This window comes from Anastrepha obliqua, chromosome 2 (assembly GCF_027943255.1).
Source record: "Anastrepha obliqua isolate idAnaObli1 chromosome 2, idAnaObli1_1.0, whole genome shotgun sequence".
Taxonomy (NCBI): Eukaryota; Metazoa; Arthropoda; class Insecta; order Diptera; family Tephritidae; genus Anastrepha; species Anastrepha obliqua.
The window spans coordinates 55,202,559-55,215,342 of NC_072893.1; the positions used below are offsets into that span (position 1 = coordinate 55,202,559).

The following is a 12,784-nucleotide window of genomic DNA, read 5'->3' on the forward strand; positions in this document are numbered from 1 at the left end:
GGCGTGATTCGAGCTAAGGCTGGGCAGATGCACAGAAAATGGTGCGACGTGTCATCCTCCTCTCCATATGCTGGACAGAGTGCACTGTCTGAGATCCCCACTTTTTCCAAGTGCTCCGCCCATAGAAAATGGCCCATCATCAGTCCAACCAGCCGCTGCTTAGTGACAGAAGGAACTGCGACATTCGGTCGGACATGACGGGTAACATCAATTTTGCCCAACTGCAGCCTCTCTCAGCTTGCCAGGCTCGCTTGTGGGTCAAAGTAACCCTTTTGCTAACCGTGGCTTTGATGGCTGCAGAATGCAGTGGTAGAACGAGATCAGGGCCAAAGAAGTTGGCCTCAGAAAAGGCGAAATCAGGTGAAATCATCTCAGCATTTAAACAGCTGTGAGTTAACTACTTCCGCATGCTAAGATTTAAATATTTTGTATGTGGTTTTATAAACGATGCCTAAGGATTTAAGCGTGGCAGATATCAGCCTCCCGGTTCTCTTATTTCTCTTATTAACGTTAAAAATTACTCTTTAAGTTTTTCATACTGAGATTGTACATTTTCGGTTAGACGACTTAAATTTGGTGATGTTGATACATGCGACATAGAGCGACGGCCAAAAGTGTTTTAAGATGCTGAACTGGAATGAAGACTGGTGTAAAACTATTAATGAAGAACGCTGCCGGTAACGACTCATCGAATTGAAGCGAGCCTTAACCCGAAAACAGTCGGCTTTGGTGGCTGGAAATGAGGTTTTGATTTTCTGAGGTATTGGGATTAGGAAAGTCTTACTCCACACGCCATTTTAATCCTTATGCATTGTCACTTTTGACTAACTGACTGTTTCCATCAACATACAATCCCTTGTCAAGAATATGCCTCACTTCAGCTATAGGTAACAAAATTTGGATCGATTGTACTTGGTCTCAAAAGAAAACCGGTTCTATACGCTCGCTTATAAATGGGAAAAAGTTGTAGCTTCCGAAGACAAATACTTTGAATAAATTTTTTTCAAATAAAGCCTTAAATTCAGAAAAAAATCCTTAAAATACATTTGCATATGCAATTATACAATTTTCATCACTTAAGCTGGTGCTTGGTTTTAATGCAAACACACACACAAACCGCCAAACCTAAATTTACATTTCTCGTATTTACATATATGTATATATATGTATATGTATATAAACAAGGGTGAAACAAATTTTGAAAATAGTAAATAATTTTAGTATTTTAATGCCTTTGGTTATTTAAACGTTTTTACAAAAAAAAAAAAAAAAAAAACAAAATGAATTCTTTTGCATAAAATATACTTTAACATTAAAAATGAAAATATTTTTTAATTTTTGTAACAGTAAATGAACTTTAAAATTTAAAAAAATGTACTACAAAACTAAAAACATGTGCTTTCAATTTACGAGCAAAAATTTAATTTTTTCAACATATTATGTACTTTAAAACAAAAAAAATATTTCTTTTAGAATAAAATGTACTTAAGAATTAAAAAAATATGTTTTCTAATGTTTTTTTTAGCAAAAAAGGTACTTTAAAATTACAAAAGATGTTGTTTTAACGTTCTTAGCATAAAATGTACTTAAAAAACTTAAATTGTTTTAGCACAAAATGTACTTTCAAATTCCAAAAAAAAGATAAAAAAATGTGCCATAAAATTCCAAAAAAAAAATATTTTAATTTTAAAATTTTTCTTGCTAAAATATTTTTTTTAAATTTGTTTTAATTTTTTTTTTTGTAAAAAATGTACCTTCAAATTTTTTTTTTTTGTAAAAAATGTACCTTCAATTTAGCATTAAATATATTTTGAAATTATAAAATTTGGCACTTTAAAAAATTGATTCTTAGCAAAAATGTATCTTTAATTTTTTGTTTGGGGGAAAAATCACATTATCTTTAAACCTATAGAGAACTTTTTTTTGTAATTTTGGAAAAACACCACTCAAATTTTTTCTAATTTTTTGTATTATTAGATGAGACTCAGTAATCTCTGAAAGTCTTATAGCGGGATCCCCGAACAGTTGGTAATATCAGCACAGCGCACCAGTGAATTTGCCCTATTCCTTAGATTAGGTTGATATGGTTGCCCAGAAAGAGGACGCACTTGGTCGAAAACCAAAAATTCGGGAAATTAGGAGGGAGAAGGGGAGTGGATGTGCATTTGTTGAGAACGACCCAGCGATGACTGAGTTACGGTGGTGTAAGTCGCTTCGAACTGCTGATGAAGTTCAACAGGGTTTTAATATAAAGCCTTCTAACATATATCAGTAGATATATCCAAGAGATGAGAGCCAATATACTTACATCTTAGCTCCGCGATAGCAGGGTAGCTTAGGAGAAGGTGTTGACATAATTCCACCTCTGACTTAAATAGAACTCGAAGTAATGCCGATTCTAACAGCATGCACACCACGCGGTCAATGTCCTATAAGGGCATCCACGAAATTCGAGAGCTGAGACTTTGTAAATCTTAGAAGATCCCTTGAGCTTATCCGATCCACAAGTTTGTGTACTAGCCCAGCGCTCACTGAATTGACGCAAATCTCAGCTCTCCAGGCGCAGTCGCAAATAGTCAATCCCAATCCCAATCCTCACAGTTCGGCAGTCTGGTTGGCTCATCCACCTGGCAGTTTCCTGCAATATCGGTAAGACCAGGCATCCAGATGAGCTTTATATTCAAGAAAACGAATGCGATCGAAAGAGAAGTCAGTCATTCGCCGACCTGTTTCGAGTGCATCATCATCGAGCCCAGCGCCCTAATTGCCGCTTGACTGTTGGAGTAGATACAGGGTGGCTGATGAATTTTGCTACATTAAGAAACTCAAATAACTTTTTTTTTAGTGTATGGAATTCATTTATTTATTTTTTCAAATTGAAGGTCATTAAATTTTATTAAATGTGGCTTAACTAGTTTTAAAAATAATTGAATTTAAATGCCCTCCATGCTCGTTGACACAAGTGCGGCATCTTAGTAAAAAGTTGTTTATTGCTGCTTTGAGAGTTGCGACAGGAATAGCCGCAATTGTTGCCCGAATGGATTGTTTTAGTTCATCCAAATTTGTTGGCTTTGTTTTATAAACTTCTTGTTTACATAAACCCCACAAGAAAAAGTCAGGTGCAGTAAGGTCAGGCGACCTGGGGGGCCAACGAAATTCGGAGTTTCTTGAAATCAGTTTATTGGGAAATTTTCGTCGCAACTCTGTCATAACAGTCTGGGCTATGTGAGACGTTGCCCCATCTTGTTGAAACCACACAGAGTTGAAAGGAATTCTCTTTCGGCGTAGTTCTGGATAGAAAAATTCTTTCAGCATTTTCAAATAACGGTCTCCAGTAACCGTAACGGTGTGACCATTTTCTTCAAAAAAATAAGGCCCGACAATACAGCGTGAAGAAACCGCACACCACACTGTCACGCGAAGAGGATACAATTCCGTCTCGTGGAGTATCTGTGGGTTAGAAGTACTCCATATTCGACAATTTTGTTTGTTCACATTGAAGTTTAAATCGAAATGGGCCTCATCAGACATGAAAAGGCAGTTTAACATGTTTTGGTCTTCTTCCACCATTTGCAGGATCTTCTGGCAAAATTCCAAGCGAATCGGCAAGTCTGCTGCATTCAGTTTGTTAACCATTTGAATTTTGTAGGGAAATAAGTCTAAATCTTTGTGCATTATTGTTTGCAAAGACTGTCGGCTGACACCAAGTTGAGCAGATAAGCTTCTTGTTGAAACCCTTGGATTGCTTTGTATAGCTGCAGCTAGAGCAGCGATCGTTTCCTCCGTCCGAACTGGTGGGTTTCGCCTTCTTGCAACTGTTCCTTGCTCAGCAAAATTATTCACCAGTCTCATTATGGTCCATCTGCTCGGGGGATCGCCGCCAAACACCCGCCTGTACTCTCTCTGTACCAAAACTACGGACTCCAGTACGTGATAGCGGCGGACTATCTAAATTCTTGTTTGCGTGTCCCAGTTATCCATTTTAATAAATTTTAAAGATCAATCTGCAAATTAAAACAAAAATGGAACAGATAACTTAAAAAGAAAAAAAGTTATTCAATTTTTTTTTGGTAGCGGCTTTCATCAGCCACCCTGTATTAATGTCTGTGACAGTTATTACAAAAGTGAGCAGCCAATCAGCTGCCTCTTTAATACTACCTCTGCTTGGAATACACAACAGTGGTTCGGTAAGCTAAACTTGAGTCTAATGGAACTTCGAGCCATCCGTGAAGAGGTTCACTAGGCCCTCCTTCCAAATGCTCTGCAACTCTTCCCTTGAAGAAATGTGAGTGGAGAACGTTTCGCTTGAACTACGCATGGCTGAGCATTGATCAGTCGCCAAGGGGATGAACCCAAAATGCCGTGTATCTGCTTACAAATGTGCGTAAGGACGCTTCGATCGATTTGGAAACGGACCCAATATACGAGCGGGTTTTCAGAGCAGTATTTTGATCTGATTTTTCACTTGTTTGCTCTACGTATTTGAATATAACTCGAAAGTTTACGCTAATCAAATTATGAAGCCTGATAGAAGATATTAATAAGATATTAATAGAAAAAGAAAAAAAATTCAGAGAGTTTTACAAAAATTATCAAAAAACAAAAACTGTCTACTAAAAATTTTGAAAGAATTAAATGGTTTATGATTTTTGTAAAAAAACCCTTCTCAATTTTTTTCCAAAAATTCTATTAAAAATATTTCTAAAGTATTGTATATTTTGGCCTTATTTAAAAAAAAATACATATAAAAATATTAAAAAAATCGAAGTTATTTCACTTTACAAAGATCTATACAAAAGTTTTCAACTTTGAACAAATCTCAGAATTTATAAAATTATTCCACTTATTTTATATTTTCTTCAAGCCTGCAAATAAGCAAACGTTTAGAAAAACTGGGACAATGTCCATAATATTTTACCACTTGATTTGGAAACGCTCACAAAAGAGTAGTGCCTTTTATGAGCTCGTAATTGTTCGTCTTGCTGAGAGTCCTTTACCCCTTACCTCATTACTAATTTAAAGCCAGAATGCTTTCTCTCAAGGATATGCTTGAACCTTTTGCACTGGTTTTCCATCTATAGATATCGGGAACTTCAGATGTATATCGGGCATCGTTGAGTCGAAGAAGAACAAATAGTACAGCGATAAAATAAAACCAAGACCACTTATACCACCGAGATAAAGCAGAAGAGATAGCCAACGGAAGACTTTTGTATCGTAGAAACTTGGAGCTTCCACAGTCGCCTCTGATTCATTCTTGTCGTCGGTGACACTATTCGTAAGCGCGCTGGCCATTACGCGGACTAATTTCAAATATTACTGCTTCTGGAATACATTTTGCAAAATTGTTTTAACCAAAAATGCTATATAATACAGATATGTTAATATATTTTTGAATTATTATACCTAGCAGAAATCAATAAAATATAAGTAAACGCCATTCACGACATTTGATTGACAAATACCTTTCCGGATATATGTAAATATAAGTACTTTTGTCATTGCAGGTGCACACAAAAATGACAAATCTCAGGTGTACGCACATACCATGGAGGAAGCCTTGGATCTGGTGCAGGTCGGTCGCTTTCATTATACCCTAATGCTAACCTGCGGTATTTGCTTTTTGACAGTGATGGCTGAAATGACAGCCGTTGGTATTATAATGCCATTGATAAAATGTGATCTGGCAGCGACACAAGCTGAGCAGGGCATACTTGCGTCTGCGGGTTTCTTCGGCGTTGTTTTCAGTTCGCACATAGTGGGATTCTTGGCGGACACATGGGGACGTCTGCGAATATTACGCTGCTCACTCATCTTGGCTGCCATTGTCACAATTATATCGACATTCTCCGTGAATACCTGGATGTTAATCACATTCCGTTTCCTTAATGGCTTCTTCATTTGTGGCGGGCAGGCGTGTGTATTTAGCTACATCGGCGAGTTTCACAGTAATAGAACGCGCGTACGCCACATAACACTACTAGCCATCTCTCTGCCATTAGCATTTATACTATCGCCAGGTGAGTGCACGAGCGTTCAAATAGTTAAACAGGAACTGTACAATTTTAGGTTTACATTTTTAATATTCTTTCCAGCTGTCGCTCTTGTCTTACTTCCACTGCGTTTTGATTTTACAATTATTGGCTTGCCCTTTGCTCCCTGGCGTATTTTCCTCCTTTTCAACGCATTTTTATCCTTCCTGGGACTGCTGGGGCTATCCACATTGCCTGAAACACCGAAATATGTGCTGGTACACGGCGATCACGATGCAGCTTTAGTTATTCTGCGTCGCATTTACTCAACAAATACGGGTGACAACGCTGAAAATTACCCTGTCAAAAGCATTGTCTTACAGACTGGTGGTGCAACTTTGGCAAACATTCATAGCGTCAAAGATGCTCTCAAAATGATTTGGAAACAAACAACGCCTTTGTTTTATAGAGAACGTTTTTTGCAAACTCTAAATTTGAGTTTCTGCTTGTTTATGATCTACGCACTCTCTCAGGGACTATTCATGTGGTAAGTATCTATTGGTGTAATTTTTCCATATGAGGAGGCAGATTTAAATCAGCAAAACAAAGGAGGGAATAGAAAAGATGCGTTAAACATGCAAAAGCTTAAAATTTTTAAATCATAAACTCGTTAAATAATTTAAAAATAAAAGCAATAGAAGAAGTGCTATAGATGCAGGAAGTGTTGGAAAACACAAGTTTTTGAAACTTACTATATTCAGAATTTTTCGTATTCTATCTTAGGTAGGTCGGTAAAATGGTTGAAGTACTATTTTGGCACACTACAGGTAGCGCTTAAGTGCCGTTTTGATATCATTATGAGACCTCTAACAGGCAGATATCTGCAGTCAGTCAGAGCTGTTGATGGAATGGAGAAGGTTGATGCGATTTAGGTTGGAGCACTGCCACAGGCTGACGAAGAAAAGAGCTCCAAGTGACCTTAATGGACATGTACAGAGGAAGTGCTTAACAGTTCCTCTCAGTTTTCTCTCAGCTTCCATAATGGGGGCTAAATGATAAACCTAGCTTTTCCGCGAGTGTGCCGATCGTCCAGTGACCGGTAAACACAGCTACGAGTTTGGAAATTGAATGGCGTGGAGTCCATAGGACTTTCTGAAACCTCCGTATATTTTACTAGAGATCAATCTAATTCTAACGACAAAATCCACCACGTAATTCTGGAAATTATTTTCTAACATAATCTGACTCGGTATCAAGCAGCTCCGAAGTATATCCCGGTATGTCTAGTGATGCACTTGGTGAACGAGGAAATAGTACTCTTTTTGACAATCCCGTTCATTTGGTATCATCATGTGCTTTTTAATGTTGTTTCACAAATGGAGGAATCTACAGTTTTAAGTAAACTCCAAACGGCAGATGAGTGTTTATAAGACACTTTTTCATGGTAGGAATATACTTTGAGGTTTGCCTATGCTTGCCGAGGGTTGACCGCTATTAAAGAAAACTTTTTATATCATTCGGTGTCTTATGCCCGGAGTTTTGAACGTGGGCACTTCCGAATAATAGTCACGCACCAATCCATTTGGCTATGGCGGCCATTTGTCGATAGTTATCTTGGCTTATTTAGCGAATTTGTTGTCTTTTTCGTACAGAAGTCAATTGAAATCTATCTTGAAATTTTACATATTTGGGTGTCTGACCTCTTTCTTCTCGTCGGCCCAAGAAAGTGCAATTGAATTATTCTTTGGATTAGATCGGGGTGGTATATCAGGTTTCAGATTCATCTAGACAGGTTCTTGAACTAGCCAATTCATCGTTTTTAAGAGAATGAGGCGCTGACTGCAATACCACCCGGCTGCTTTGCTTCTCTCTTTAAAATCTTACTTAGGAGCTTTGCAAATATCTTCGGCTGCGAAGTTGCTCGTGTGGTTTCCAAAGCTCGGAAATTGAGCGCCACCAAATTTTGCATAACAAATACCTACGCCTTCATAAGCTGGGATATCTAGACCATTAAATCTTTTTTATCGGCAGTAAAATCTATTTTATATTGCCTCTTTGATGAGAAACTTACCGGAAATTTCGGAAGTTAATATTGGTATTCATATTGATACTTAGACCTAAGCAAGGGGGGATATCTTGGCAATGACTGGTACCATATTGGGGAGGATGGCTGTCTGAGTTTTAGAAAGACTGATATCCTGGCGAGGCTACATCCGGTAATATTCTAATTTGCTTTATAAAGAGATTCCGAAACGTACTTATTGCTAAATGAATTGACTAAAATACTCTGAAATCATGAAGGTGCAGATACCCTCTTTTTAGGCAGAAATAAATGCAATAGATGTCGGAGAGGTAAGCGAGAAAGGTCTCAAAACTTTTCAACAAACTTAAAACCTGGTAAAGTAGTGTCTTACTAAGATAAATTTCCTTAACATAATCAACCAAGTTTGGATTTTCTAGGTAACAAACCATATTAGCATTTAGAGAAATGGACCACAGAAACCGGAACCTTACATTTCTTCACATTTATAGTGGGTTTACGATTAAGTTTTGAAGTCCAGAGTCCTTCGGTGAGTAGACAAAGGAATACTACCCACCATAAAAAAGAGGAAGAAGCCCATTGGAAAGACTGCTGGGACAATCTATCAGCTTTTGAGCACTTCAAAGTACTTTCGGGATCTTACAGCCGAAAACGCTTTCGGAAATGTCTGAATTTATCTCAAACAACTTAAGAATTAGCACAGTAACTAAGACAGAAAATTGTGGGCCTAACTACCACTTTATTCAAAAAAGAATTTATTAGTCGATTTTTTTCTGTATAGAACGGCACGACATGGCTCATACTTGAGAAGTGCCCTACGAGGAACACAAGCGTAAAAAATACCAGATGATTGTCTAATAGAGACTCGTTTGATAAGATTTCTGAGACTTAAGCTCCATACTAAAGCTTCTCTCGGAAGCTGAGTTGGAGTACATTTTTTTAATTCTTAAAGAATATATCGACGAATGTCGATAGTAAAAATTTTGGTTTCAATACCCAATTTATAACTGTTACTACAAGATAACACAGAAAAATAATAATGACAACGACTTTATGGATTTTGAAAATATTCTCGTTGGCAGTCAATTCACTTCTGCATTCGCTTGGTCCCATTTTTAAAGTACTTTTTCCACTCAGAAGTGGATACCTTCGAAACGGGCTGTTTAAAAACTAGTTTTGATGTTCGGGAACAAAATGAAATCGTTAGTTACCAAATCAGGGCTGTAAAACAGATGACCCATTAGTTCGATCTTTTGAGTACTCAAAAACTCTCTTATGTAAGCTGAGAGAAGGTTGATTCATCTTCGTTGGTTTGTTTTCCTTAATTCTCCGCAACTTTCTGCACCACTGTTTTAAGTTTCTCTAGTGGTGCAGTTGCGACATGACCAGAGTTTTTTGTTTTGTTTCTGGCTCATATGCATAGAGCCAAGTATCGTCAACTTTTACGATATTATAGAAGTGCTTTAATCCATCGCGGCTAAATTTCTCCAACAGTTTTTTACATCAATCGAGACAAATCATTTTTTGGGCAATTGTCAAATTTTGCGGTATCCAATGGGAACAAATCTTCTTGACGACCAAATTTTCATGCAATATTGAATTTATGTTGGTCTCACTAATGCCCAAGGATGATCCCTCTATCTCGCAATATGTCACGTGACGATCTTACGTTACCAGTTGACACACTTAACGATTTCATCTAGTACACCAACCGGTTTTTGACAGCCTGCCCGTTGTACCTGCGTTCCATAGTGGCACCAAAAGTCGAAGAAAGTTGATCATTGCGCTCTTGGTTGAATTATTCAGTTATACAGCATACAGCGTCCAGCAGTCAAAGAGTAAATTAAAAAAGCCGTAAATTTAGTTTAGAAAATTACTTTTATTCAATTCAAAGTAAGGAATGTGTAAAAATAGTACAAGATTAAAAATCAGTTTACTTTCGCTCGATATGACCACCTTTTGCCTTGACTGTGGCCTTGAGACGGTCCAGAAATGAATCGCAAGCTGCCTGAATGTAGGTATTTTGGCCCACTTGCAGACAATAACTTTTTTCAGCGCCTCGAGACTGGTGAATCATTTAGTTCGGATTTTACGCCCCAAAGAATAATCCATCGGATTCGCATCTGGTGAATTTGAGAGTCATTGTTTGGACGTCATGAAGTTCGGAACGTTGTTTTTTAGCCATTCTTGGTTCACTCGAGGTGTGTGAGATAGTGCCGAGTCCTGTTGAAGTGTCCATGGTCTGCCACCGAAATGCTTGTCTGCCCACGGCTTCAAAGCAACCTCCAGAATACTTGCCCGGTAATATTTCGCATTTAACTTGACGCCAAGTTCAATGAAAACGATTGGAGAGCGCCCATCTGCCATTACTTGCGCCGGGTATTGCCTCCTGGTGCCCATTCGATGACTCAAACTTTCGTATGAACGGTCGATGAAATAAACCCTATCGTTTTGGGAGTTTACGAATTACTCAATTTGAAAAATGTACTGCTCAGAAAACACCATGTTCGGAAATTAACCGCTTTCGGCCAAGCGAAGCAACTCCTTCGCTCTCTTAAGTCTCACTTGTTGCTGCTTTGGTGTGAGATCATGCGCCTTTTGGATCTTGTAAGGCTTAACTTTGAGATAATTTTTCAGTATGGGGTGGATGCTACGGTCAGATATTTTCAGTTCTTTCGCCATTTGATTGGCACTTCTTCATTTTTTGAACCATTTCACGTGACGTTGCAGTCCTTTGATAACCACCCCCATGACGTTTCGCGATGCTACCAGTATCATTGTAACGAGTAATGGTGCGATAAACTAAAACTTTATTTACTGTAAGGTGCTCGAGCTCACGAACAATCGCTGGTTGTGATTTTCCAGCCAAATATAATGCAATCACACTACTGATTCCGCGCGCTTGTAAAAAATACTCTGTACTGTCATTTAGCCAACTAACATACAGCTGATGCTCGTGCGTCAGCTGCGTGAGCGGCCTGAAGTAGGTTACACTTCGAGTGCCGGACCCTGTAGAATCTATCCATATCCCAACACAATATCAACTCCATTTTTGCCCGACTTAGATATAAATAGATAGAAGAATTAACAAATATAAGAAACTCTTATTATAGATAAATTCTCTCTTATAATATTCAGGTTCCCGACAATTCTTAACGAACTCATCGCTAAAAAAGGTGAAGATGCCAGGATGTGTAAAATACTTGGAAACATGAACCTTACAGTGCCGGAAGCCAATGCCAACTCCAACTGTGAACTGGATTATTTTACGTTGCAAGTGCTGATGATGATGGGCGCCGTTTTTACTTTCATTTTCATCATATTTGCTTATACCATCGATATAATTGGCAAAGTTAATCTGTTAAGTAAGATTTGGACCAACTATTAAACAAATATAATTAACAACTAATTATTCTTTTATCCTATTTCTGGAATTGCTTTCAATCAAAATACTCATCAAATTCTTTTCTTTTTTTTAGTAATTTGGTTCGTGATCTGTTGTATCTGCGCAATTGTCGTGCATTGGCTTTCTAATTTCGCGGCCACTGTGACTGCCTTGATACTGTTCTTGGCTGTAGGAAATTGCGGTGGTATCATCGGAACCCTCACAACAGAATTCTATCCAACTCAAATCAATGCGATGGGTATGTGCTTCGTCATGATGATTGGTCGCTTAGGTTCTGTGGCAGGTGGAAATATTGTTGGTTTGACGATTTTCAATCATTGTGATGGTTTACTTTGGGGTTTCGTGGCTATTACTGTAACACTAATCGCACTAGCAACCGTATTGCCGGAACAAAAGCGTGAGAAGAAAGTAAATAATAGTGCGGCGAATTGAGAGAGCAGAGGAGAATTAACAAATAAACTAAAAAGAACAAAAAGAAGAAATTATTATTAAAGGTTGTGTTAAGTAGTGATTTTTTAATCTGCTCTCCAATTGTGAAAATAATTACAATACAGAGATGACTCAGCTTTAAAAAAACTTCGAAAGACTTATCGAATTATAGAAATATTGATAACTTAATCTGATATATGTATGTATTTTGACAAAAATTTCTGTAACCAAAGGCTAAATAAATAACAGAAAATTGTGAATGATTCAGTGTAAATCGCTTATCCACAGAGAATTGATCCAGTCCTTTAAGGATGGGGGTCATTTAAGGTTCACTGGGTAATAAGCGGCATGTTTTTCAAATTTTCTTTTGGCGATGCAGATGAAGTTAGCTTATGCAGTTAAGTACAAGTATATATAAATATATATATATATATATATACTTGCTTTTGAGTGCTTGGCCGAGCTCCTTCTTCCATTTTTGCGTTTTTTATGAAGAGTTTTTCATGGCAAAAATACACTTGGAGGCTTGCCATTGTCTGACGACCGCCGACCGCCATTGGAAAAACTTGTTCTATCAATTGGTGTTTTGTACCCAGGATTTCGAGCCTGTGCACTGCCGAATGGTAGTTACACACCAACCCATTCGGCTATAGTGGCCGCCGTTAATTTCCATATTATAATTCAATGTTTGATCAACATTTTTCTTGATTTTCACAGCAAGATATTCAAAATTTATTGAATAAGAACGAATCTGGGGAGGCGCATCGAGAAAAAGTTATTTTACTGTGTATGTTACATGAAAATGTGCAACAGAATCATGTAAAACAAGGAAATCTAAATGCATTTGTTAAAAGAAGAACTGCTTGAGGTACTTCCGAAGAAGTTTTTGTTCGCTTTTGCAGTTTTTAACAGTACTTGGGCTCTAAAATAAAAACC

General features: G+C 37.7%; 2 protein-coding genes across 2 annotated transcripts in view; one reads left to right on the plus strand and one right to left on the minus strand.

Moving 5' to 3' along the window:
* The window catches only part of LOC129237277 (synaptic vesicle glycoprotein 2B), an 82,904-nt gene extending 70,796 nt beyond the window's left edge, over positions 1-12,108 (plus strand). The window contains exons 2-5 of the mRNA XM_054871925.1: positions 5,508-6,020; positions 6,096-6,519; positions 11,152-11,378; positions 11,493-12,108. Of these exons, the coding sequence (XP_054727900.1) occupies positions 5,508-6,020; positions 6,096-6,519; positions 11,152-11,378; positions 11,493-11,851 (1,523 nt within the window). The 3' untranslated portion in view covers positions 11,852-12,108. The remainder of the gene's footprint in view (positions 1-5,507; positions 6,021-6,095; positions 6,520-11,151; positions 11,379-11,492) is intronic.
* On the minus strand, positions 5,038-5,295 carry LOC129236862 (uncharacterized). The gene has a single exon (XM_054871133.1). It carries the CDS (start codon positions 5,293-5,295, stop codon positions 5,038-5,040), a length of 258 nt encoding a protein of 85 aa, XP_054727108.1.
* Positions 12,109-12,784: the final 676 nt, after the last annotated feature.

Excerpts from the sequence above, each read along its gene's own strand:
- LOC129236862 (XM_054871133.1), bottom strand. The coding sequence starts at position 5,295 with ATGGCCAGCGCGCTTACGAATAGTGTCACCGACGACAAGAATGAATCA.